Here is a 25,360-nt window from a genome sequence, read left to right as displayed (position 1 = left end):
TGTTCCCTTCACTATAGCTCCATATAACGGACCTGTTCCCTTCACTATAGCTCCATATAACAGACCTGTTCCCTTCACTATAGCTCCATATAACAGACCTGTTCCCTTCACTATAGCTCCATATAACAGACCTGTTCCCTTCACTATAGCTCCATATAACGGACCTGTTCCCTTCAGGTATGTGGGTCGCGACCCTGCAGCCGCTCCCGCCACAGGCAACAAGTCCACCCACCTCAACGAGCTCAAGAGATTCATGGACACGGCATTCAACCTGAGCACCTTCGAGGGGAGGACGTTCTAGTGAGCCTCAGGAGAACCAGAACAAGAAGCAGGGAGGAGGAGCAGTTCCATCTGCAACCACCATGGACCTTTTGATTAAGTTCTGATATGTGGCAAAATTAGACATTTTTACAAAACTAGTTTAGATTTGTGACAATCTGCAGTGTAGCCGAGTGCTTATGGCCGTGAATTTACCCGTAGAAAAACCTTCACATACCAAAGTTCAGATTCCGGACGATCTCTGTCATTTCTGTGGCTTTAGCACAGTAGATACCTCCATTGCCTCTATGCTGAATCAGAGATTGTAGATCTGTTTTTGTAGATGGATAGCATAAGCTACATCAGCTCCGAGTAGGTTTATTGCCCGCATTTGCCTTGGTGATCTTTTAGCTGCTAGTGAGTCTCTAGTTCTTGTCATGCCTCACTTCACCAGGAGACGTGAGCCAGCTGTCTAGCGAGGACATACAATACGGCTCTCAGCTTGGTGTTGTGAGGCTCGGGGGATGCACACACGTAAACACAGCAAAGCCTTGGATGCTTTGGGATGAGGCGAACATTGACACTCGGTTGTCACATTTTTAAAATCCCCAGGCACTGAACATAGTTGATATTAGTTATCACTGTTTAGAAATGCTGCGCCATATAATTACGCTTTCTGTTAAGCCATACCCTCTCCAGTTAACGCTGGGAGATTTACAGTAGCTATAAGCCATGTACAAACAAAATTGTACATATTTTAGTGATAACAAAAATTATGTATCTTTAGTTTGTTATTGGAATAATTTTTCTTTATCAATCTTTTTTTCCCCTCCCCAATTGTATTTGGCAAATTCCCCCTGCTGTCCCAAGCACTGCTCCACCCCCTCTGCGATCTGGGGAGAGCTATTAGACTAGCGCATGCTTCCTCCGATACATGTGCAGTCGCCAGCCAGCCGCGTCTTTTCTTTCTTTTCACCTGACAGCGGTTTCTGCGGTCGGCGGTCGGACGTGGCGTGTGGGAGGATCACACTATTCCTCCCAGTTCACGTCCCCCCAAGCAGGCGCCCCGACCGACCAGAGGAGGCACTAGTGCAGTGACCACGACTAAGACCCCCACCTGCTTCCCACCCGCAGACACGGCCAATTGTGCCTGTAGGAACGTCTGACCAAGCCGGAAGTACCGCTGCCGGGAGTTGACCCCGGGTCTCCACCGTGGTAGGCGAGCAGGGGCGTAGTGGAGTGTAAACACAAGTAAACACAGTTTACCCTAAAGGATTTTCAGGGACAGTCCCCGTTTTTGGTGACCTGTCCCCGACTGGAGCTGTCCCCGAAAATGGCCCAGATTTTCTACTGACGTCTGCGGCCGATATGACTCTGGCTCTAATGGGCTCATTCTTAAATCTAGAGTGAAGATACTTATAGGGTGTGAAACTGTAAGACCTACAGCATCCATTGGGACCAACAATGCCATGCTACCTTATCAAGAAGGGGGCTAAATAATGAATTTTGAAAAACCAGCATGGTCAATTTCAAAGGGGACCCCTGACCTCTCACCTCAAGATATCTGAATGAGAATGGATTCTATGAGTACCTATGAGTCTACCCTTTACAGACGTGCCCACTGGTCAACCACTCAAGCAGGAAGGTTGCGGGAGGCTTACGGGCGGGTTAAAAGCATATCAAAGCATCACACGTCTATGTAGCCCATCGATCCAGACATCCAACAAGTGTTTACATGTTCTGCTGCAGCTCCTTCAGGAAATCTTGAACAATGAAGAAGCACTTAGGACGACACCGAAAATACTTGTTGAGATCTGAGGCTATTCATAGGTTCGGACGGCCAGGCCTAATGCTGCTGGAGAACACATTAACATTTTGTAAAGGGGCACAGTGAATGAAGTGTTTGTGTGTGTGTGTGTGGGGGTGGCACCAGGGGCCTCTTCGTGAAGCCGACTGTTTGTTACAGTACAACAGCCATGGGCAAAATAAACGAAACCGGAATCATCCCCCTTTTTTATTTCATAGGGAATAACATTGGATATTTTAATGATATATTGATTGCCGGACTGGAAATGTCCCCGAATTTCATTTTGAGAAATGTGGTCACCTTAGTTTACCCTCCTCTTTATTTACCACTACACCCCTGTAGGCAAGTGCTTCACCTTAGAGAGTTTACCCACCTCTGTATTTACCACTACACCCCTGTAGGCAAGTGCTTCACCTTGGAGAGTTTACCCACCTCTGTATTTACCACTACACCCCTGTAGGCAAGTGCTTCACCTTGGAGAGTTTACCCACCTCTGTATTTACCACTACACCCCTGTAGGCAAGTGCTTCACCTTGGAGAGTTTACCCACCTTTGTATTTACCACTACACCCCTGTATTTACCACTACACCTCTGTATTTACCACTACACCCCTGTAGGCAAGTGCTTCACCTTGGAGAGTTTACCCACCTCTGTATTTACCACTACACCCCTGTAGGCAAGTGCTTCACCTTGGAGAGTTTACCCACCTCTGTATTTATCACTACACCCCTGTAGGCAAGTGCTTCACCTTGGAGAGTTTACCCACCTCTGTATTTACCACTACACCCCTGTAGGCAAGTGCTTCAAACTCGACACCACAAAGACGCCCCTTTTTATTGGAATAATAAGCTTATATCCTCATGTCAGTGTGGTGCTGAAACAGCTGTTGAAAAAGACTATTGCACAGCTGGATGCAGTTGTGCTACATTTTAAATAAACAGAGCAATAACATTGTTTCATTGCAGATTATGCATTTTATTTGTAAAAAAAATATATATATTTGTAAAGGAAAGGAATGTACAATGTTACTGTATGCAAAAAAAAACCTACAGTAGCCTATTAGCACAATCATCAGCATACAACTGTGAATTCATGCAACAATAAAATACAATAACACAAAGTAACAGCCCATTGTGTTTTGCTGTTTAACGATGGGAAAAAAAACTTTCTGTGGGTGTTTTAGGATTTTTTAAATTTATTTAATGCCGAAGTTGCAGGCCTCTATTATTGTCAGTAAGCGTTGTCCACGGCAGTAACAGCTTCTTTGCAAAGAGGGTCCAGTTTACCATCTCCGCCTTGGGGGAAAGAAGAACAGATTTGTTCGGCTTTCATCAATGCGTTCTTTTTCTATATTCCACTGTGACTCAGTAATAACAATTCAGCAGCTCAGCATCACTCTCTCACATTGTTAGTTCTGACATCACAGTCATTCACCTGACATCACCATGGGGTGTGTGGTGGGAAGCGTATGATGTCATGACTCCTTCAGCCTTGTTTGGAAACCAAACTCACCAAACTCCAGCTGCTTTATGGAACAGGTGTAGACTCTCTCCCCTTTGACCACGAGCGTCACATTGTTCCAGTCACTGGTTTCTTCTAAGACACACCGATGTCCATTCTCCCTTAGCGCAGCTTTGTCAGATAGAGATATAGCAATTAATGATCAAAAACAATAGACCTTTTTCACAGGAGCCATTTTGTGTCCAAATGGCAGGGTAAGCAACACAGGTGCAACCAAAACATTAACATTAGGGCCGCAGCACTGGAACACTTAAATGGATTGGAAGTTGGGAAACCCTCATTAATGGTTGCACCTGTTTACCCTGCCTTTTAGACACAAAATGGCTGCTGTGAAAAAACACCCATGGTCACACAGTTTACACACATATCCTGATCGTAACCAGACTGCTATGGGAAAAGAGACCTACCCTGCAGACCCTCCAGACGGAAGGTCCGGTGCTGTACTAGTCCGCTGGACTCATATGGTCCATAACACAGGGTCACCTGTGCGTGTTTGGGCATTTGTTGTGAACACTAGGTAACCCCCTTATCTTCTGCTTCCTTTGTCTTCATGCACCTGTTGCTAAGTGGCCTCGTTGCCAAGGAAGCGAAGCCGTTTGGTTTCTGACCACATGATGCAACTGGTCAGGTGGACACACCCATGGCTGCTATAAAGAACACGCCCCTTTGAGGGGGGGGGGGGGTAACATTGTATAGTAGCTTCTAGTCTACGTCAGTTTCAAGTTCCATAAACGGAATGAGCAAGCCTCCACAGTCCACTATAATAGACCCTTCTCACGGGGGCCATTTTGTGTCGAAAAGGCAGGGTAAACACAGGTGCAAGCAAAACACTAATGAGGGTTTCCAACTTCCATGATTGGAATGTGGAAACCCTCATTAGTGTTTTGCTCGCACCTGTGTTTATTCTGCCTTTTCGACACAAAATGACCCCCTGTGAAAAGGGTCTATGACGACATGCTTTGTTCGGTAATGCGATAGCCAGATACTGTAGTGTAGTATCTTCCTGTATTTTATTTATGCACACACAGCATACTACATACACTGCAGCACTACACACAAACACACACAGCATACTACATACACAGGAGCACTACACACACACACACACGACATACACTGCACTACACATACACACAGCATACTACACACACACACTACATACACTGCACTACACACCCACACACACACACATTGCTTTCATTTCTAGGAAAGGTCGCTCAGCTTTCCATGGCACATTGCCCCAGGCTTTAGCTCTACATACATTGGCTGTTAGCAAGCCACAGTAACAGCAGTGCATTTTCAAGTAGTGTATAAGACTGGTTCTCAAGTGGGGGTCCAGGGACCCCCAGGGGTCCTTGAGGGGGTTCCAGGGGGTCCCCAGCCAAAAGGGGGTAATTTATTTCCACTATAATTCCATTCGTAAGTAACACAATGACTGTTTTGGTCATGGGTTTTATACATTTTCTGTAATAAAACATCTAAAGATATAAATCTTATCGGGACCGTGGGACAAAATCCTATCAAATGGGGGTCCGTGGTCTAATCTTTATAAGAAGATATAATATAATATTGATTGATTATATTATTTTGTATTGTTAATATGAATCTGCAAAATAACTAAAGCTGTCAGATAACTGTACAATTGGCCTCGGAGATGTAGTGGTGTATTAGTATAAAGTAGCAGAAAATATAAAGTAAAATGAGTACCTCAAATTTGTACACTACAGTATTTGAGTAAATGTACTTAAGTTACTTTCCCACCTAGTCTCACGTGGTCAGACCCAACGTCAGCAATGCATGCTTCCACGCCTGGCTACTGCGGGGCTACTTTCCAAAAGAGCACAACACAAAAGCTGCACGTTATGGGAGGAGGTAGAAGGCTCCTCATCAAGTTTATTGAACAGTGCTTATCTATGGAGGATGGGGATGTACACTCTGCCACAAGAAAAGAAAAACACTGATTACAAGGAGTGTACAGAACAACAACAATCCCCTCAAAACATTTTTGAACAAAACTGTATGTGGCATCTTGTGGCCTATATGGCTATGAATACATTGGAAATAACTTTTTGTAGAGGAAAAAAAACAGTTGATCCTCGATGCTGTTTCTCACACATCAAATAAAAAGAAACCATAAAAATCCAATCCAATCCTACCAACAAAAATGGCAGAGAAAAACAACAACATTGCAATTATGGAGGCACAATGATATCGGCACGTCGTCGGTATCGGCCGATAAATGCTTTAAAATGGAATATCGGGATCGGCCAGAAAATAACCTTTCTGCTAACCCAGGGAGAGCATCGCCCAAGCCTGTTTAAGGAGGATGAATCTTACAGTTTTGTTTGAAATAAAATGTTACACAAAAAAACAGAAAAGAAAAAGGCATGTTTTATATAACCAAAGTTAAATTAGTTGTCTTATTCTGCCCAGTGAATGTGTACATTTTGAAAAGCATTGTATTTGTATCTGCATCTGCCAGTGGGCCGTCACGTTAAGAGTAGGCAGAATAATGTGTTCATTCTACTACAGGATGTTCTCTGAAATTAGGTGGGGGGAAATGTGCGCATACATCAGTATCGCCAAAAGATTAGGAAAATATCGGCCAGTCTCCGACGTGAAAGGCGAAGAAAAATAACCTGGAATAAAGGTAGATCAAATACATTTCACAAATGCTGAATATATGATGATGAATATAGAGAAAATTACTTTAACAAAGCTTACCGTACTATGAGGTAAGGTGCAAAAAAAATAAAAAAAATAAGACCATTTCAGCTCAGCACCAGTGCTCAACATGTTGGTTGGTGGACACACACACCCTAACTGTGCTGTTCCAGTGTTACAGAGACCTTCCCTGGTAAAAATCTTCAGAGAGACAGCTTCCTGCCACGGACACGCCATAATGTATGGAAACAGCCTGTCAGTGAAAGCGTGTGTGATAGTGTGTATGCATGTGTTAGTATCAAGATCAAGGAATGACAGCTTCCCTTTGTCCCAGTCCAGATACACTCTGATCCTCTGGGCCTGCTCCAGTCCAGATACACTCTGATCCTCTGGGCCTGCTCCAGTCCAGATACACTCTGATCCTCTGGGCCTGCTCCAGTCCAGATACACTCTGATCCTCTGGGCCTGCTTCTTCTCACAGAGAACAACACTTGGTTTAGGGATGGTGTTGTATTCACCATCATCGAATAGTATTCCCCATAGTCCAGCACATGTCGTCATTCTATTCCTCTTGACTGATTCATTCTACACTGCTGCCACACACAGACTCCAGCATATACAGTCTCCAACCTCAACATCCCAGCTGTGAGTGCCTGAGTTAAAGCCCTCAGATCCCAGGACAGCATGTTGATGGCAAGTAAACCTCTCTGGGTTTTCAAGAATCTCTGGTGCCTCACCACCTCCAACTGTCACCATGGTCAGATCTTCAGAAAGGTTGAGTGCTGGATTGACACTGGCAGTGTTGGGGTCCAGAATCACAGGAGTGTCATCTGCTTCATCTTGACCCAGACTGTGAAGCTCAGGTTGCCCAGGTGTTTGGCCTCGTCTATCCAAGCTCCTGAGAGCAGCCGTGGATACTCCAGCAGGGGGCGGCGGACTCTTTCCACTGTAGCCTTGTAGTTCTGCAGGAAGGAGACGTCTTCAGCTCTCAGCTCCTTCTCAATGGCTGAAAGAGCTGCTATGTCTCTGTTCAGACACCCAATCTTCTCCCTCATCGTCTGACTCTTCTGCTCCTCTTCCTCCCCCAGTGCAGCCAACCTGGCCTCCTCTTCCTCTTGGAGAAACTGGTGAAGCTTCTTAAACTCCTTCTTAATCTGCCACTCTGTGCATCGGGCCTGGAGCTTAATGTGTTTTGCTACTTTATCATAATTTACTTTAACTTTATTAAAGCGTGCCAGTTTCTTCTGGAAGGCCTGCAGTGATGGCTGAAGTTCCTCTTTGAGATCTCGTGCAGCTTCATCGATGGGTCTGAATCTGTGGTCGGTGTGTGTTTCTGAATCTCGACAGATGAGACACACTGGCTGCTGATGGTCCAGACAGAAGAGCTTGAGTTTCTCATTGTGCAGACTGCAGAGAGGCACAGACTCCGCTAAAGCTCTCTGATCTCTCTCCAGTAAGAAAGCCTCACACAGGTTCTTCAACACCAAGTTACAAGGTGGTATAATCAGTGAAGATGTAGCCTTACAAACTGGACAGTTACGTATTTGATTCCTTCTCCACCATTCCTGCAGACAGGTTTTACAGAGGCTGTGGCTGCATAACAGGAGGACTGGATCTTTAAAGATGTCATGGCAGATAGGACAGGCGAGATGCTCCTCTGATCTGGAAGCCATTTTCTCTCCGGGTGAAGCTGAAAACAAACCGGACAGGGATGAGATCTATTAAATGATGAACAAAAGGTAATGATAGTTTTATGGTATATATATATATATATATATTTATAATAGGCCTACACAGTAGTGATGCACGGGTCTGGGTTTTTTAAGGGCCGCACCAACCATCCTGCCCCGCCTGCCCCGTTAAAATATGTGTTAATGCCCAACCCAACCCAACCCGGCGGCCCGCAAAGAGACCATTTAATGTAATATGTCTCAGGACTCAGCATGAGTGCCACGACACTCTCCAAGGTGTCCAAACTCAGTTTCTCTCTCACACTCACCCACACAAACGACGCATTCTTCACTTCTTAATGGTGAATGATAAACCTTAATTAAAATGAAATCCCCATACAAAAAATTGCCTTTCCCCCCTAAGAACCAGGAAGTGCAGGGACTTCTAGTAGGTAAGCCTCCAGAAATCTGTCATCCTTGCGGTACTCTATTAGCTGAACACTATTGTGGCTGGCGCTGCCTACATCAATGATAACACTGTAGCATCGATGTATACAAGCCTAGTCACACACAGCTGTGTAGACTATACCGAAGACATTTATGAAATGTTTTGTTTACTATTGCTCTTTAATAAAGCAAAAGTATTTCTTGTCCGATTAGCTATTCGGATTAATCTATGGGAATACTCAATTACTAAATTAAATCGAGAACAGTGGACCCCCGCCCCTGGCACCTCAAACCATGGATATTTATGTGACCACCATACGTAGTAGTGTATTGCACGTAGGTGGCAGCAGTGAGTACAAGATGGCCGTTCTTTCAAGTGCTAAAAGCACTCGGAGAAAAGGCTCTCATCATTCGAAAGCCGTCTTCACTTCAGTGCCCAGCTACAGTAAGTCATGAGACGTAATAGGTAAACGTATTGTATTGTAACAGGGCGTTAGTGAGACTCTCTCCAGGGAGGGAAGTCTGGCAAGCGAGACTAGTCTGGAGCTGGTAAGGCCACCTTGCCCGGGGTTTTTGAATGGAATTTGGCGTGCAGTCTCGAGAGAGACATCACATATCATGGTAGCCGCATTTGTTCCCTGGCCCCGACCTGGGCTGAATGTCCCATGTTCATATGAGGTTTGATGTATTCATACTCGCACATGAGAAACATAAATATCTATCCAGTAAATAGTCGTTTTGAGCGGATTTAATGCACTTTTACTCACAGCTGACAGCGTGTTGTTCGTTCCCAGTTGCCACTGTTGTTCCGTGTTGACAGTGGAAGGACCCTGGCCCTGCCTGCAGCAAGCTGCCCCTGAAACCGCCTGTTGTAAATGCCACAGAATATCACCACAACACAAAAAGTTCACGTAGGGAAGAAAAAATCCCATCAAAAGACTTGTGCAACATGTAAGGGATAATCAACCTAGTAGAACGCACACGCAGTAGGGATGCGAAGAACGGCCCGACGCCGCAGGCGGAGGCTGGTTGCCTTCGCGTGGGCTGGCGTGGGTTTTGATGCAGTGGACGGGGTTTCACGTTTCAGCACAACAGCCAGAAATATACTGTGAGTCTTTGGTTGATTTTGGTTTATTTCTATTCATTTACTTTGCACAACAGTTCAAGAACAATCACATGTTGATGAAATGCAGAGTAATATGGCCCACTGTTGATGAACAGATGTGATGGTATCAAGTAGGCTACTACTGTATGTTATTTCAAGATATATTTATATAATATTTAAAGCTTTATTTTTCCATTTTATAGTCAACACAGTGATCACCTCTGATCAATAAGTTTAAATACTTTTTCAAATTCACATTTTACACACTGTAATTATCTGCAACAGTAGGCTATAGGCTGTCATACAAAAATAATAACTTAATTCATATTATATTTCTTCTCATAAATTTACAAATACACAATTTTCATTGCTTTAACATTCTTTAAGAAAGTAAAAAAGTGTCCCTTTAGCTTGGCCAATTGCTTTTTATTGTCTATGTCACTAGCACAGTATGGATCCCAGTGTAGGGCATACACTGGCAGTAGAGTAGATCTGAATGTCTAGTAATATGATCAACGAGTTTAACTCGGGATACCTTTAAAACAGACTTGTTAGAATTACCACATTTAGGTACAATAGACACAGCAATTTATCAAGACACAAATTAAATTTGCATAGAAGATTTTAGTTGTATAAATCTTCAGAGCAGCATGCAACCTGTCAGTTGACATAGCCTATAGTAAAACAATCAACCATTAAACTAACTCACATGTATTTCCCCAATCATTATATTGACTGACACAGATCAATGTGGGTGAAATGTTGCAGACATAAAAAAGGGAGTTTTATCCCTGTGTGTCGGTATCTTTTTTCACTCGCATGTATTAGCTATGCTACAACTCTAATTTTACTGGCCTTAACTGTCAGCCTTCCAACAATACATTCACTAGTTTGGCTGATTCACTTATATCTAGTGCAAAACAACACTCACTGATTTTCTATCTGGAATGTTCTTCTTTTTGTATTGCATTTAAAAACTCAAATTTGATTCCTCATTACCCCTGTTAGCACATTTTTACTGGGCGACATTTTTGTAACAACAGCAAACAAGGTCCTCTTTAGCAGGGAAACATCTCTAAACTGTTAGAATATGCCGATTCCATCATCAGCACTTACTACATTTTACAATAGATCACAAAACAGGTTCACAGAACATTTGCATGACAGGTTTGTGCAGTGTACCTTTTGTGAGTGACTCAGGAGGGATGCATTGTTGCAGCACGACAACACATCACACATCACACTAACACACTAAACTAACTACCGTTTCCTACGACTTCCTTCCATTCTTCAGAGCTGCAGCCGCTGCCTGTGATGACGTCTGGGTTTGAGCCTCCACCTTGGTCTGGTCTGCTGTCTCCACCAGAACCTGTGGCAGTGGTTGCTGATTCTTGGTCGGGTGAGCTGGTCTCTCCTGTGTTTTGCTTGGCCAGTTTGTTTCGGTCTGTGTGTGCGTCTCCAGTGTCTTGCCCCTCGTTGGCCCCGTTGGATTGGAGCTGGTATTGCATTTGTTACATAGATCCCTCATGTCCAGGAGTCCCTGGACCACAACCTTGACAAACTCTCCAGAGCATGTCTCTGAGCTCTCCCGGAAACTGGACACGCAGAAGAGGATGTGGTCTGACTGAGGGTTGTAGCACGCCCCGTAACCCTTAGGCACCACAGGTCCATAGCAGCAGAACATCTCAACAGTAGTAGGGACCTGGGAAAAGATCGAATGCTTCAGACTGAGAACTTATTTGTATGCTCAAATTAGGGCTGCAACTTCTTTTCCTTATCGATGAATCTGTCGTTGATTATTTTCTCGACTAATCGATTAGTCTTTGGTTTATAAAATGTTGCAAAATGTTTTTTCCCCCCAAAGCCCAAGATAACATCCTCAAATTTCTTATTTGGTCCAAAACCCAAAGATAATCAGCTTACTGTCATATAAGACTAAAGAAACCAGAAAACATTCCCATTTAAGAAGCTGGAACAAGATAATTGTAGTATTTTTTCTCTCTTAAAAATGAGTCTAAAGTTTAGACTAATCGTTTAGACTCTAAACGATGAATCGATTATAAAAAATAGTTGACGATTAATTTTCTGTCGATCAACTAATCCAGGCGTTCCCAAACTTAAGAATGCTGCGGCTCACTTTGAAATCGGAAAATCACCCAACCCTTTAATCACAACTCTGATCAACACACGAGACTACGATGATGTATTTCCCTATATTAATTTTTATTTCATTAACAGAGCATGTGAACTTGGGCATAAGGGAAATTAAGAATCCATCCATATACAAAAATTGAGTCAAAATACCCAAAAGCTAGATTGCCAACATGTTCTCCCCTCCCCACTCAATCGGCTGCTGCAGCTCTAGCTCAAAATACTACTACTACTACTACTACTACTACTACTACTACTACTACTACTCTAGGCAAGACTGCTACTGTGAGTTGAGTGTGTGTTGTGAATTTTGATATCAACAGATCATCTTAACAAAAATAGCAAACTATTAATTACTAACATCAGACAGTCGCACTGTCACCAATCATTTTGAGCCGAAGTATATTTTTTAGTTAATCCTTTCGAAATTAGACAAACATACCTGACTTGTAGAGAGAACGAACTGATTGCTGATGAGATACGTGTCATCTTTGAATATCTCGGGCTTCTCTACCTTCAGCTCGTGTGCAAGTTCACGCAGTCCTAGTAAGTGATTGTCTATGGCCATCCCAGTAATAGCCTGAAAAGGAGAATGCAAGTATGTTACTAATATTATTATATTTACTTTGATAAGCAGATGATCGTAACGGAATGTCAAAATTATAAACAGATCTCTGAGATTACCAGAATAGTGTACTTGGTCTGCGCAGTTATGGCACATCGTAACTTCTCCATCTTTTCTGTATCCTGGAGAAGTGAATGACCAAGCACCGATATTAGTGTGTGGCAGCATTGGGGGTAGCAAAGACCAGTGGAGAACAGGGAGCCATATTTAAATGGACCGCCTTGTTGTGAGAATGGATGTGATTGGTGAATTAATAGAAACGCTGATCCAATTAGGCTGTCAGCTGATTACAGCTGGGGTGTTAGCCTATCACGTCCGACCGTGTCCTGCATGAACTAATGTGATGCTTCATTTTGTGTGTGTGTGTGTGTGTGTGTGTGTGTGTGTGTGTGTGTGTGTGTGTGTGTGTGTGTGAAGCCGATTTTTTCATTTTCCCACATTTAGTCGGAGCATTTTCTGTGCAGTGTCCCCCTAGCCTGGGTAAACCCAGCCTTCAACGTGACGTTGCAGGCTATGCCCGTAGCGTACGTTTCTTCGTGACTGATAGTACATAGAGGTCACGTGGAGGCTGGGTTTACCCAGGCTAGTGTCCCCCCTGCCACTCTGCATTCACCACATTTATTTTTAAGATTACGGCCGGACACAACATCTGGTCGTTGGCTTGGCCTTTATTTTGAAATAAGCCCACCAGACGTTCTGTACAGACAGACAGACAGACAGACAGACAGACAGATAGACAGACAGATAGACAGACAGGCAGACAGACAGACAGGCAGACAGACAGACAGACAGACAGATAGACAGACAGATAGACAGGCAGGCAGGCAGACAGACAGACAGACAGACAGACAGATCAGACAGACAGACAGACAGACAGACAGATCAGACAGACAGACAGACAGACAGACAGACAGACAGACAGACAATTTCCTTTATTCTATAGTAGGATAGAAAGTATAGTTCTGCACAGTGGAGTTGTACACCAACCGTCTCTGTTGAGGTTAATCGTAGCAGGATAAAACCTATAGTATTAAAAATAATGATAACTTACACTCGTGGTCCCATCAGTCATTGCTTTGGCAAAGGCCAGAGCTTCAGGTGTGGCGGAGCGGATGTTGTCCACTCTGCCCTCCTGAAAGCGACGTATGGAGGCACTCTCATAGGTCGTCACTGGTTTTCCATGACTCCTGCATAGAGACAAAGCATGGTAGTTGTGTGCTGCTGTGGAGCCGTGGAATCAGTGCTGCTGCGCTACTGAGCTGCTCCCTACCTGTAGTAGGCCAACTGAAGGGCCATCTGGATGTAGGCATCTGGACTCATCTTCTGCTTCTTGATGAATTCTTTCCCATAGTCGTCGAATGTGTGGACGTTCATGTCTAGATTTCTCACCATCCTGGGTCAACGAGAACACATTGTGTTATTAGCTGAAACGTTTATGTTCTTGTTGTAGAAACCGGAGATCATACACCAGATCGGCAATACGTCATTTTGTAGGCGGCTCCTGGCGGCACATGTTACCGCCCCCTTTTAGGGGGGAAACGCAAGCCTCTCCCCGTTGACCTCAATGTAAAATAGCACTACCCAAAAAATTATAGAAAAGTAACAGAATCAATCTCGTTTATTAATGACCCAAAAACACCATGACATGACAATATTACAACTCGGCCGGCCACACAATGCACAAGATACATCTGAAATATTACTTTGATGAAATCATGTGACTCATGACCCGTCTCTGATCTAGTTCCGGTGTCCGCCTGTTGCTAATTCAGTCTTCCGACATGAAATGCTGTTGTAGTGGAGCCCAGCGTCGTTGTAGGCTACTTGGCTCGGGACTGTAATGTAAATATGTGACATGAGTCACATGATTTTAGATGGGTCAAAGTCATATTTCCAGTGTATCTTGCTCATTCTATGGCCAGACGAGTTGTAATATATTATCATGTCATGATGTTTTGGGGTCATTAATAAACGAGATTGATTCTGTTATTTTTCTATAATTTTTTGAGGTAGTGCTATTTTACATTGAAGTCAACGGGGAGAGGCTTGTGTGTTTTCCCCCTAAAAGGGGGCGGGGCCTGATGTATAGTGAACCCTGACCTTTGCAGTTTGTCAGCGGCAGAGGCGAGGAGCTTGTGGATCTCCGGAGGACATTTCCAGCGGAGTCTGCGCGGCGCCGGCAGCTCACTCACACTCGCAGCCCTCACCAGCTTAGACGGGCTGCCGATCCTGGTGTGACACAGGGTTTGACTATTAATCAACAAATGAATAAACCATTGCATTTTAGGATGATATTACTTTGAAAGCCCTTCTATTACTTTGAAAGCGCCTTACATGTATTTGAGCAGAAACTCTGTGCACTGCACCAGGACAATTCCTTCAAACGCAGAATGTTCACACACCACTCCACAGCAGCCGTCGGAGCCTACGACAAACTGAGACAGTCGTGCAGGTTGTCAACAGGATTTCCTGGGTTGGAACGTTGCTAAAGCTAAGCTAAAGTTAATTTAGCAGTTGCACTTTGATTAGACGTCTAGTCCAGAGGTTTTCAAAGTGGGAGGCGGGGCCTCTTCAGGGGGGGGGGGGCTCCAACTAGCAGTTTCAGGGGAGGCTCAGTGAATGGAAGTGAAAAAATATGACATTAGTTATCAAAAGGAGATCACATACAGTAGAATAGCTTTCCCCACAGTCAGAACAAATGTATTCAGACAGACCTTTTGATGTATTTGGTGCAGTCTGAAGTATGTCAAACAGCAATATTATATTAGGCTATCTTGTGTCTATTGGATCAAATAGCATAATCATGTTCACATAGGCATCCAGAAATTGAGTGGGGCGGGGGGGGGGGCACCTTTTCCAAGCTTTGTCTGGGGGGAGGCCCACAGTCTCAGACTTTGAAAGGCCCTGGGCTAGCCCTACTCGGTTCCTTCCTTTAGACACAGACACTAGATGTGACTTCTTACTGTATATCATCCATAGATTGCAGTCACAGATTCAGCCTGCATATATGATCGGGAAAGGAAGTCTCTCTGACTCTTATCGCTGGGTAGTGAAATTATGAAGCATGTAAATCAAATCATCTAAATTCTTCATCAAAACATCTCTATCAAAGTTCATGCTGCTAATGACATTTCCCAGGCTTCCCAGGGGTTCTAATCCAATGGGAAGCTCTCCTTCAGAATGTCTCTTAATCAAGTTCCCAATTTGGCCCGGGATTAGCTGACTACATCCATTGGCATTACGGTACATGCAACCACGTATATCCTTCCCTCCTTCCTTCCCTCCTTCCTTCCCTCCTTCCTTCTTTCCTTCCTCCCCTCATTCCTTCATCGCTTCCTTGTTTGTTCTCCCACAGTATTCTTTAAAGCAGTGGTTCTTCTCAAACCTTTTCACATCAAGGACCCCTCAAGTGACACAAATTAGACCACGGACCCCCATTTGATAAGATTTTGTCCCAGGGTCACCCATCTGATCAGATTGTAACTTTTGTGCGGACCCTCCCGCTCTCCTGGCCGGGGCACCTGGGCTCGGTGCACTCATTGGGCTTCAGAAGATAGTCAAACCATTCAGTCTGTCTCCCTCTCCACAATGCACCTTTTGTTCTGTTTGTTTGTTTTAGAGTTAATTAATAAGTGTTTTAACTTTTACTTTGTATATGACTCCCCTCATTTGCTATTTCCCTTGAGCCGGGTTGTAAAGGGGAGTGATGTACACCAAAGTACAAGTTAAAACAATGATGTATTAACTAAAACTAAGAGAAAATAACTAGACGCCACAATCTAATTTATCTTAAACGGAACAAAAGATGCATGGGTGAGGATGGACAGAGACTGAAATGGTCTGACGGTCTTCGGCCCAGGTACACCCAATCAGCCTAACGCAGTGGTTCTCCAATCTTTTCACATGAATGATAAAGATTAGACCACGGACCCCCATTTGATAGGATTTTGTCCCACGGTCCCCCATATGATAATAAGATTGATGCTTTTAGATGTTTTATTACAGAAAGTGTATAAAACCCATGACCAAAATAGTCATTGTGTTACTTATGAATGAAATTATAGCCAAAATAAATTACCCCCCTTTTTCCTGGGGACTCCCTGGAACCCCCTCAAGGACCCCTGGGGGTCCCCGGACCCCCATTTGAGAACCACCGGCCTAACGACCCCAACACCAGGCTCCTGCAAGACTGGTGGGAGGGTTGTCACACTTGTTTTATTACAGAATAATGTATGAAATCCATGACCCAAATAGGCATAATTGTGTTACTTATGGTTGGAATTCGAATGAAAATTAATTATTACCCTTTTTGCTGGGGACCCCTGGGGGCCCCCGGACCCCACTTTGAGAACCACTGGCTTTAAATAATTCTCTAACATCATTTAGATCTCTAGGACACAACGAGCGACGTGACCCTTTCTTCTTCCTGCTTGTGCTCACTTACCTGCATGGGCTTGTCATACCTGGCTGTGCTCACTTACCTGCATGGGCTTGTCATACCAGCTGTGCTCACTTACCTGCATGGGCTTGTCATACCAGCTGGCTGTGCTCACTTACCTGCATGGGCTTGTCATACCAGCTGGCTGTGCTCACTTACCTGCATGGGCTTGTCATACCAGCTGGCTGTGCTCACTTACCTGCATGGGCTTGTCATACCAGCTGGCTGTGCTCACTTACCTGCATGGGCTTGTCATACCTGCTGGCTGTGCTCACTTACCTGCATGGGCTTGTCATACCAGCGGTTGCCCCCATTCTTGGCCACTCCTCCTCCATGCAGCATCCTCATGGCCCGTGCGGTGTCAGTCTGGTCCGGCCCGCTGGACTCATCCAGACACACCAGGCACATACAGCGCTCAATCATGTCCAGAGAGTCCCTGTTGGTAGACTCTGCAGCAAAATAAGTCCAGCAAACAATTCATTTGGTGGGCTATAGACTGCCATATAGACTATAGACTGGCCATATAGACTGGGAAACACTGGCCACAGCACTGCTATTTTTATAACCTGACGCAATACCGCCTGTTAGTATTTTGACCCCTCCCCTCCAAACCCACCTCTCATGAGCACACTGCGAGACTCCGCCCACTCTGTCCGTCCATCTGAAGTGAGCAGGCCGACAGGTGAGAGCTGTTCTTCCTCGCTGTCGGCCATCTTGACAATCTTCCCCAGCTGAGTCAGCAGGTCTCTTTCGTTCAGTCGGCGGAAGTTGATCACCACGTCCAGCACAAAGAACTACAGACGGAGGTTTAGACAGGAAGTTGATCACCACGTCCAGCACAAAGAACTACAGACGGAGGTTTAGACAGGAAGTCGATCACTACGTCCAGCACAAAGAACTACAGACGGAGGTTTAGACAGGAAGTTGATCACCACGTCCAGCACAAAGAACTACAGACGGAGGTTTAGACAGGAAGTTGATCACCACGTCCAGCACAAAGAACTACAGACGGAGGTTTAGACAGGAAGTTGATCACCACGTCCAGCACAAAGAACTACAGACGGAGGTTTAGACAGGAAGTCGATCACCACGTCCAGCACAAAGAACTACAGACGGAGGTTTAGACAGGAAATTGATCACCACGTCCAGCACAAAGAACTACAGACGGAGGTTTAGACAGGAAATTGATCACCACGTCCAGCACAAAGAACTACAGACGGAGGTTTAGACAGGAAGTCGATCACCACGTCCAGCACAAAGAACTACAGACGGAGGTTTAGACAGGAAGTCGATCACCACGTCCAGCACAAAGAACTACAGACGGAGGTTTAGACAGGAAGTTGATCACCACGTCCAGCACAAAGAACGACAGACGGAGGTTTAGGTTTAGCCGTAGGCTACCTGTGTGTATTAGGTGCAGCCATACAGTGATATAAGAGGGTTTGTTACCTATAACAACATGGACACATACTGTAGGGACTTTTATGTGCCCACTAACGTTCCTGGTACATTTCAGTCTGAGCTGGATTACAGCTAATATTCTATAGAGCCACTCCCCTCCTCCACCTCTCTACTATGCAATCATGAACCACAACGTTCCCATCTTTATATCCAGCAGCTGGATCTGGGATTGTTATTCCCAGCCATGACAGCGACGGCTGTGTGTGTGTGTGTGTGTGTGTGTGTGTGTGTGTGTGTGTGTGTGTGTGTGTGTGTGTGTGTGTGTGTGTGTGTGTGTGTGTGTGTGTGTGTGTGTGTGTGTGTGTGTGTGTGTGTGTGTGTGATGACAAAATGTGGTCCTGGGGACTAGGGTTGGACGATGTCCACCAACTTGGGGGGAGGTGGCAATCATGCAGATCTTTTTTTTTTAATAGCAGCTGGTAGGCTGCTATGGCAACGATGGAAGCTGGGTCAGCCCTAGTAAATGCGTTGCTTTCCCCGCGGTGCGCCAGACATTTATGTAATGCGCGCCGCGCACGGCTCTTATACTAGACATCACGATGTTACGAGGGTGGCGGCCTGAGACCATCGGCTGTGCCCGACATCGTCAATCACCCCAACCCTACTGGAGACACCGATTGTAGCAGGAGCTACCACAGAAGCGGTTTCTAGTACTTGGCCAGGTGTTTATAGGTCGTCTGTCTGTCTGTCTGTCTGTCTGTCTGTCTGTCTGTCTGTGGACAGATTTTGTCACAGCGATAGTGTCAAAACCGTGCAAAATGCAGTCATGAAACTTCAGGTGTGTAGTTGACCTCAAAATGAAGGCCGAGGTCACAAATGGGCGTGATCCATGCAAGCTATTGGTATCTGCAGATATTCGGGTTTTTTTAAATATATATTTGCATCTGTCCGATTTTGCAATGTTAATATCGGTTATCGGTATCAGGCCAAAATGTTCACATCGGTATCCGTATCGGCCAAAATGTTCATATCGGTGCATGCAATGGTTTGGTAATTGTTTGATCAATATATCCATCCGTGGTTGTTTAGCATGCTAATTAGTAGCTGACTTGTGTAGGCCCATCATGGTTTTTATCACATAATAATAATAATGATGGAAGTGTAATTCAGCGACAGTGCTGAAGGTTGCGGGCCTGATCTAATGCAAATGTCACACATGCGATCGCTAATGAAGTTAACAGAGAACACTTGTCACTGGGGCTGTGGCTGTTCATCGCTCACTGCTGGGAGCCCACAGGACCTGTTCATCACTCACTGCTGGGAGCCCACAGGACCTGTTTACCATCAGACACAACTCAGTGGATATCCATATGTTCCGCCATGACAGGGACATGATGGGCGGGCTAGTTTTCATCCTAATTAAGTGGAACAGTCTTTTGATATTAATAATTTGATGTCTATAGTAGATTTAAATTACACAGTGAAGTGGTAATGTCAGATAAATAACTGTGCATCTCTTGTTCAAACTTAAAATCAACCGCTGAAAGACTATAGTGGCAAAAATATTGTTTTAGTGTCAATCATGTTTTTTGGTAATGAGTCATTTTCCGCATTGTCAGGTTGCATCTTTGTTTGGTAGCCTACTTCCTTGTCTGTCTTTCTTTGTATCCGACCCTGAAAATATACAAACACCTGAAAACGTTCCTTTGTTGTATAATAATAGTGATAATAGAGGATTTTGGATGTATTTATTTTGTGCCGTGTCTGACCTGGTTTTTACAGGCAACAATGATGTGTTCAGGTTCTGGCATCACGCTGCTCTCCTGGGCCACTAGTGTGTCCCTCGCAGGCCCCGCTAGGCGGTACGAAGTGAAGAGACGATAGTACTGCTCCATGCACAGAGGGGTTCCAGCCAACTGACCCCGTGCATAGTCCACAGGCAGAGCATGTCTATACGCACACACACGCACGCACACACACGCACACACACACACGCACACACACATGCACACACACACACACACACACACACACACACACACACACACACACACAGACAGACACAGACACACACAGATGCATATGCACACATACACGCAGACACATACGTGCTCGCACACACACACACACACACACACACACACACACACACACACACAGAGAGTGCATGTGAAGATAACCTATTTACTAATGGTGTTCATGTTAAATCAAGTATTATTAATGTATCATACATTATTTAAAAGTTTTAGCGTTAGTTAGGGTTAGTTAATGGTTAGGGTTAGGGTTAACTAACCCTTAATAAGCATTAACCCATGGTAGGTTAATGCTTATTAAGCATCATTAAGCACTAACTAACCATTAATTAATGTACCCTTATTGTAAAGTGTTACCGATTCATTCGTCTCCTCACAACACATCCACTTACGCATCGAGGAGCGTCTTGTACTCCAGAACTCCTGATATGAGGTGTGCAGCAAACCTACAGGAAAGAAACAGCGTTCCCATGTGAAATGCTTCCATTCACAAAACATAAACGCTATCTGTACTCGGTCACCCCTTTCCATGCTCGCGTGCTGATTCTCTACAAATGGCCTTGGCTATTGATTGATTGTGGACCTGTATTAAAGTGAACAGTATAAATGCCTTATGTAAATCACCTGGTTAAGGTTCCGGTCTACCCGGATCAATAGCATGTTGACCAAACCACAACCTTCATTGTCTATTAACCTTGCCACCAGCAGCGCCCTGGCCCCCGTTAGCCCTCAAGGCCTTCTGGGTAATGACCCTATCTGTAAAGGTGAGCACTCTCACGTAGCAAGGAAGTGGTCAATTTAGGCTCTAATATAACCAAGCTATGCCACACTCTGGACATTTGCTTTAAAGTGATAATACGGAAGATTTTCATCTAAATAAATGTCTGTTAACTTAAGTCACGATCTATCTGATAGTGACTTAACACAGTGGTGATTGAGCCTATATGGCTCATTGATGGAAGCCTTTGCATTTTCAGTATTGCAGCATTTATGAACCTGGTGTCTGTGGTGACACAGGGTGGGCGGAGCTAACACAATAGACTCACTCTGTAGGTTACTGTAGGTTCACAGGGTGGGTGGAGCTAACACAATAGACTCATTCTCAAGGTTACTGTAGGTTCACAGGGTGGGCGGAGCTAACACAAAATAGACTCACTCTCAAGGTTACTGTAGGTTCACAGGGTGGGCGGAGCTAACACAATAGACTCACTCTGTAGGTTACTGTAGGTTCACAGGGTGGGCGGAGCTAACACAACAGACTCACTCTGTAGGTTACTGTAGGTTCACAGGGTGGGCGGAGCTAACACAATAGACTCACTCTGTAGGTTACTGTAGGTTCACAGGGTGGGCGGAGCTAACACAATAGACTCACTCTGTAGGTTACTGTAGGTTCACAGGGTGGGCGGAGCTAACACAATAGACTCACTCTGTAGGTTAGTGTAGGTTCACAGGGTGGGCGGAGCTAACACAATAGACTCACTCTGTAGGTTACTGTAGGTTCCTGACAACTCTTTGTGTGAAGTAGGATAACAAGCTACTTTTTCCGCTCTCTGCTAGCATTACTGGTGGTTAATATGGCCGAACAAACTGAGTAATGTCACATGATAGCACTGTTTGGATCTCACCTGCAATTACCACTCATCGCCAATAGGTGTCACCCAAGAGAACAAGACTGAAATCTTCCATATTATCACTTTAATAGCCTAATCAAGAAGCACTTGTCAAATTACACTTACAATGTTTTTTCTTACAGTGCTTCACAATCACGGCTCATTCTTCTCAGTAGATATAGTGCAGTGCATGGCTCTCCAGTTAATACTATATAAGCGCTGTTCAGTTCAGCAGAGACAGAGACAGAGACAGAGACACAGAGAGCTCGGGCGATACTGTCCAGTGTCTCGTACCTCAGAGAGTCTATGGGAGCCCGGAAGTTCTGCTGTGGGAACACCATAGCAGGGCTGGAGTTGACTGGAAGAGCCAGTCTGTTGTTCAGGTACATGTCATTCAGCCAGTAGTCATACACCTATAGGAAGGGAAGCATTCACTTAAAGCATGCTGTGTGCGGTCTTGAGGCATCTAAAGTGTCAAAAATGTTTGTGACATAGCTTTAGTAGCTACCAAATAATACATATAAAGTAATAATAATAATAATAATAATAATAACAACAACTATATTATAATAAGTACTAAATAATGCTGCATGCAGGTGTAGTGTTTGACGTTAAAAACATAGGCTGATTTGCATTTAACATCCTACCGATCTACCATAAGCAAATACTTAAATTATTGTTGCTTTGCTTCACAATTTTTGATTATTGAAACAATTTACTGTTATGTATTATTATTATGTGAGCCAGTTTTTTCTCTCTCACAAAACTACACAGTGCCAACCATTGGGCACGATGAAGGCTAATCCTGTATTTGTGGTCCTAAGTAAAGCCTTTTTTTTGTTAGTGCATTTTGAATCAATCAAGGAGTCTTGTAGCCTATTAATTTTATTTTAAATGTACTCACAAACTAATTTAATTAAAGAGTTAAGTGATGAATTTAACTTAGATTAAGTTACACAATAAAGTAACTGAAGGTTATTGGGAGGACAAGCCTAAATTAACTTAATCCTTTATGTACGTTTACGAGTGAATAACCGTTATTTATTGTAAATCCAAATCAACCATATAGTGCTTTATTATTTCCAAGACAGTGCAAACAATTCTTCTGGAGGTTTAAATGTATTTGTGTGTTTTTCGCCAGACAGAGGATTAAGTTGAGTTACCCAGTTTGCCTTGTTCTCCCTCCTCTCCGTCAGTTTGTTCTGCAGTAGCTCCCCCACTCCTCCAGGGGCGCCAAACTGCTTCACAATGTTTTGGGTCTTGTCGAACTGTTCCTCCGTCACCAGGTGCTTCATGCACCTCAGGTACATGTCCAGTGTGTCTTTCAGGCTGGGGAGTGGCAGCTTCGGCAGACCCTGGACAACATGTAGGATGAGAAACTCAGCAACCCCCGCCCCCACCATCACCCCTTCATCAAAATGTTACCGCAGTTGTGAGTGCATCAGCATCTAAAACATCAGAATTTCTTCTGAGATCCATGATGGTATTCATCACCCAATGCCTTTGGTGATATTTTAACTTTATTCTGAAATTGACTACTGAATTTGTACTCACCTTACCTGACTCTAAATAAGATAATGTTGCATAAAGTGTGGGCAACCTCACTCACTAGATCAACCATTCTTATAAAATCTCATTCCTCAAATTACATGATATAATTACAGCATTTTGATGGTCTCCATTGGCAATGAAGTGCAGGGCCGGCCCTATACATAAGTGAACTAAGCGGCTGCTTTAGGGCCCCCACCTGCTTAGGCCCCCCCAAGGGCATTTGAAATCTAATCATAATATATATATATATATATATATATATATATATATATATATATATATATATATATATATATATATATATATATACTTATATACTGTATAATGTTGTACAGGCTGTCTAGCTAATACCAGAGCCGTATGGATAGAAGAGTTCCGACATCTCCATTCACTCCAATGGACCAGTTTTTTTTCCAGGAAGTAGGAAGTGGAACTCTTGAGTAAAAAAAAGCAGCACTGTCGAGTTGCAGCAAAATAGACAGTTTGTGTTGTACTTTGAAAGGGTTTTTCGTCCCTTGAATCAAATTGTACATTATCAGCTTTATTTTAGCATGCAAAAGTAGCACGAGACCCAGATCCTGGCTGTTCATTGGCTAATGAGTCTCGCATTTTGGTCCTCCGCTGATGCCACTCTCTTACTAGAGGACACTAGCTAATACTACTGTACTGGTCCAATCAATTCCTGCTGTCTCTGTCAGAGCTGGTGTCACAATCATGCCCACTTTGATGCAAGGACAGACTAACGTTATGTCACAGTCCTCTCCTCTGCATTGATGCAGCAAAAAGTAATGTCGCAAAAAGGACATATCCTTCTGGAGCAGAAAAAATTAATCAGAAGAAAACAAGAAACAGAAAGATAAATGTATGTTTGCATTACTGTGTGTGTGTGTGTGTGTGTGTGTGTGTGTGTGTGTGTGTGTGTGTGTGTGAGAGAGATAAGGTTTGCGAATGATCAAGCATTATAATAGTCAATAGTATTGGCGGCACCAAGGTAGTGGGCCCCCAAATCAAATTGTGCATAGGGCCCCAATAAAGGCATCGCTGGCCCTGCTGTCAATTCTGAAGGTTTTACATAAATAGCATATTGTCTTAAAAAAATCACTGTTATTGCGAGTCATTAGTTTTATTTTATTTCAAATGTCATTTCTAACGAAGAGCCTATATCCTACAAAAATCAGAGAGAGAATATTTACCTCACTCCCCTCCAAATCCTTGGAGGGGTCTCTGTCCAGAACTGGCATGCTGGACGTCCAGAAGGGCAGTCAAGCAGGTGCAACTCCTGACAGACAGTCTCTGTGTGCACAAATACAAGACATGGCATTCATATCAGTATCAGGCTCTGCCCTGTAGGTCAATTCGGCAAACAGCTTTGCCGACTGACAGCCGTTGTGATTTACAAGTCACTCCTGCTCAAGGCAATTATCTTTAAATGTTGCACTCCTGTGGGAAATGTTTCGGCCAACTGCACAGCATTAATTACTAAATTATTTATTATACTGTCATAACTTTGTAGGGAAAAAAATGCACATTGAAAGGTTTTAACATGCAGCATTATTCACACATTTGCACTGAAAGCATGCTAATGTGATGTTTACATTCTATCAGTGTCGATAAATCACACTAACTGAGTGTGCCAAATTAGACAAAATCTCTTACCAGCAGGAAGAAACAGTCTCACCCGTCTGAAGTTCCGCTTTGTTCATCTTTTGGAATCCATCGAAGATAATTTCCTTCAAACTCCACCACTTTGATGCACTCTCATTTTGAGCATCCTTTACTCCCCGGCATGGAAAGAGCGCAACTCCTCCGCTGGCTCAGGAGAGATGCTGAGAGTACCTAGCCCTCCTGGCAGCAAGGCTCCTCCCATAAGCTCTGCTATTCGCCGAGAAGTTTATTAGGCACTTCACATCTTCACCCCACCTTATTTAGACACCGGTTTAACGCCTTGAATGCTCACTCACTGTGCAGATTTCGATATGGTTTGCAAGATCTCCCTCCTATGGCTACTTCAATCTTCTCGCCGCACTTTTTTCAGCCAGTTGCGCGCAAGACTTCCATCTTCGTATCTTCGTACACTG

The 25,360-nt window shown here is 44.1% G+C and overlaps 4 protein-coding genes across 5 annotated transcripts in view; 1 reads left to right on the top strand and 3 right to left on the bottom strand.

Moving 5' to 3' along the window:
- Positions 1 to 317, top strand: part of ogdhl (oxoglutarate dehydrogenase L) — a gene marked incomplete at its 5' end in the record, with an annotated part of 30,822 nt that extends 30,505 nt beyond the window's left edge. For both annotated transcript variants that reach the window (XM_083658150.1, XM_083658151.1), the window contains one exon: positions 178 to 317. In XM_083658150.1, coding sequence (XP_083514276.1) covers positions 178 to 301 — 124 coding nt within the window. In that variant the 3' untranslated portion in view covers positions 302 to 317. The remainder of the gene's footprint in view (positions 1 to 177) is intronic.
- A 2,979-nt stretch (positions 318 to 3,296) lies between these two features.
- Positions 3,297 to 4,088, bottom strand: cUnh10orf53 (chromosome Un C10orf53 homolog; the record flags this gene model as incomplete). Its single annotated transcript, XM_083658756.1, has 3 exons — positions 3,297 to 3,361; positions 3,579 to 3,698; positions 3,995 to 4,088. 3 exons carry the CDS (start codon positions 4,086 to 4,088, stop codon positions 3,297 to 3,299), a joined length of 279 nt encoding a protein of 92 aa, XP_083514882.1.
- A 2,978-nt stretch (positions 4,089 to 7,066) lies between these two features.
- LOC310796076 (E3 ubiquitin-protein ligase TRIM35-like) lies at positions 7,067 to 7,924 on the bottom strand (the record flags this gene model as incomplete). Its single annotated transcript, XM_083658227.1, has 1 exon — positions 7,067 to 7,924. The coding sequence occupies one exon, from the start codon at positions 7,922 to 7,924 to the stop codon at positions 7,067 to 7,069; it is 858 nt and encodes a 285-aa protein (XP_083514353.1).
- A 2,819-nt stretch (positions 7,925 to 10,743) lies between these two features.
- On the bottom strand, positions 10,744 to 24,523 carry chata (choline O-acetyltransferase a; the record flags this gene model as incomplete). The annotated part of the gene is made up of 14 exons (XM_083658224.1): positions 10,744 to 11,175; positions 12,067 to 12,204; positions 12,309 to 12,371; positions 13,301 to 13,436; positions 13,520 to 13,642; positions 14,350 to 14,478; positions 14,584 to 14,684; positions 16,967 to 17,136; positions 17,304 to 17,481; positions 19,858 to 20,038; positions 20,514 to 20,567; positions 22,026 to 22,144; positions 22,895 to 23,086; positions 24,476 to 24,523. The coding sequence occupies 14 exons, from the start codon at positions 24,521 to 24,523 to the stop codon at positions 10,744 to 10,746; spliced, it is 2,064 nt and encodes a 687-aa protein (XP_083514350.1).
- Positions 24,524 to 25,360: the final 837 nt, after the last annotated feature.

The sequence above is a fragment of the Poromitra crassiceps genome (genome assembly GCF_964638095.1).
Source record: "Poromitra crassiceps genome assembly, chromosome: 22".
Taxonomy (NCBI): domain Eukaryota; kingdom Metazoa; phylum Chordata; class Actinopteri; order Beryciformes; family Melamphaidae; genus Poromitra; species Poromitra crassiceps.
The sequence above is the reverse complement of the archived record's forward strand: the minus strand, read 5'-3'. Positions and strand labels throughout refer to the sequence as shown.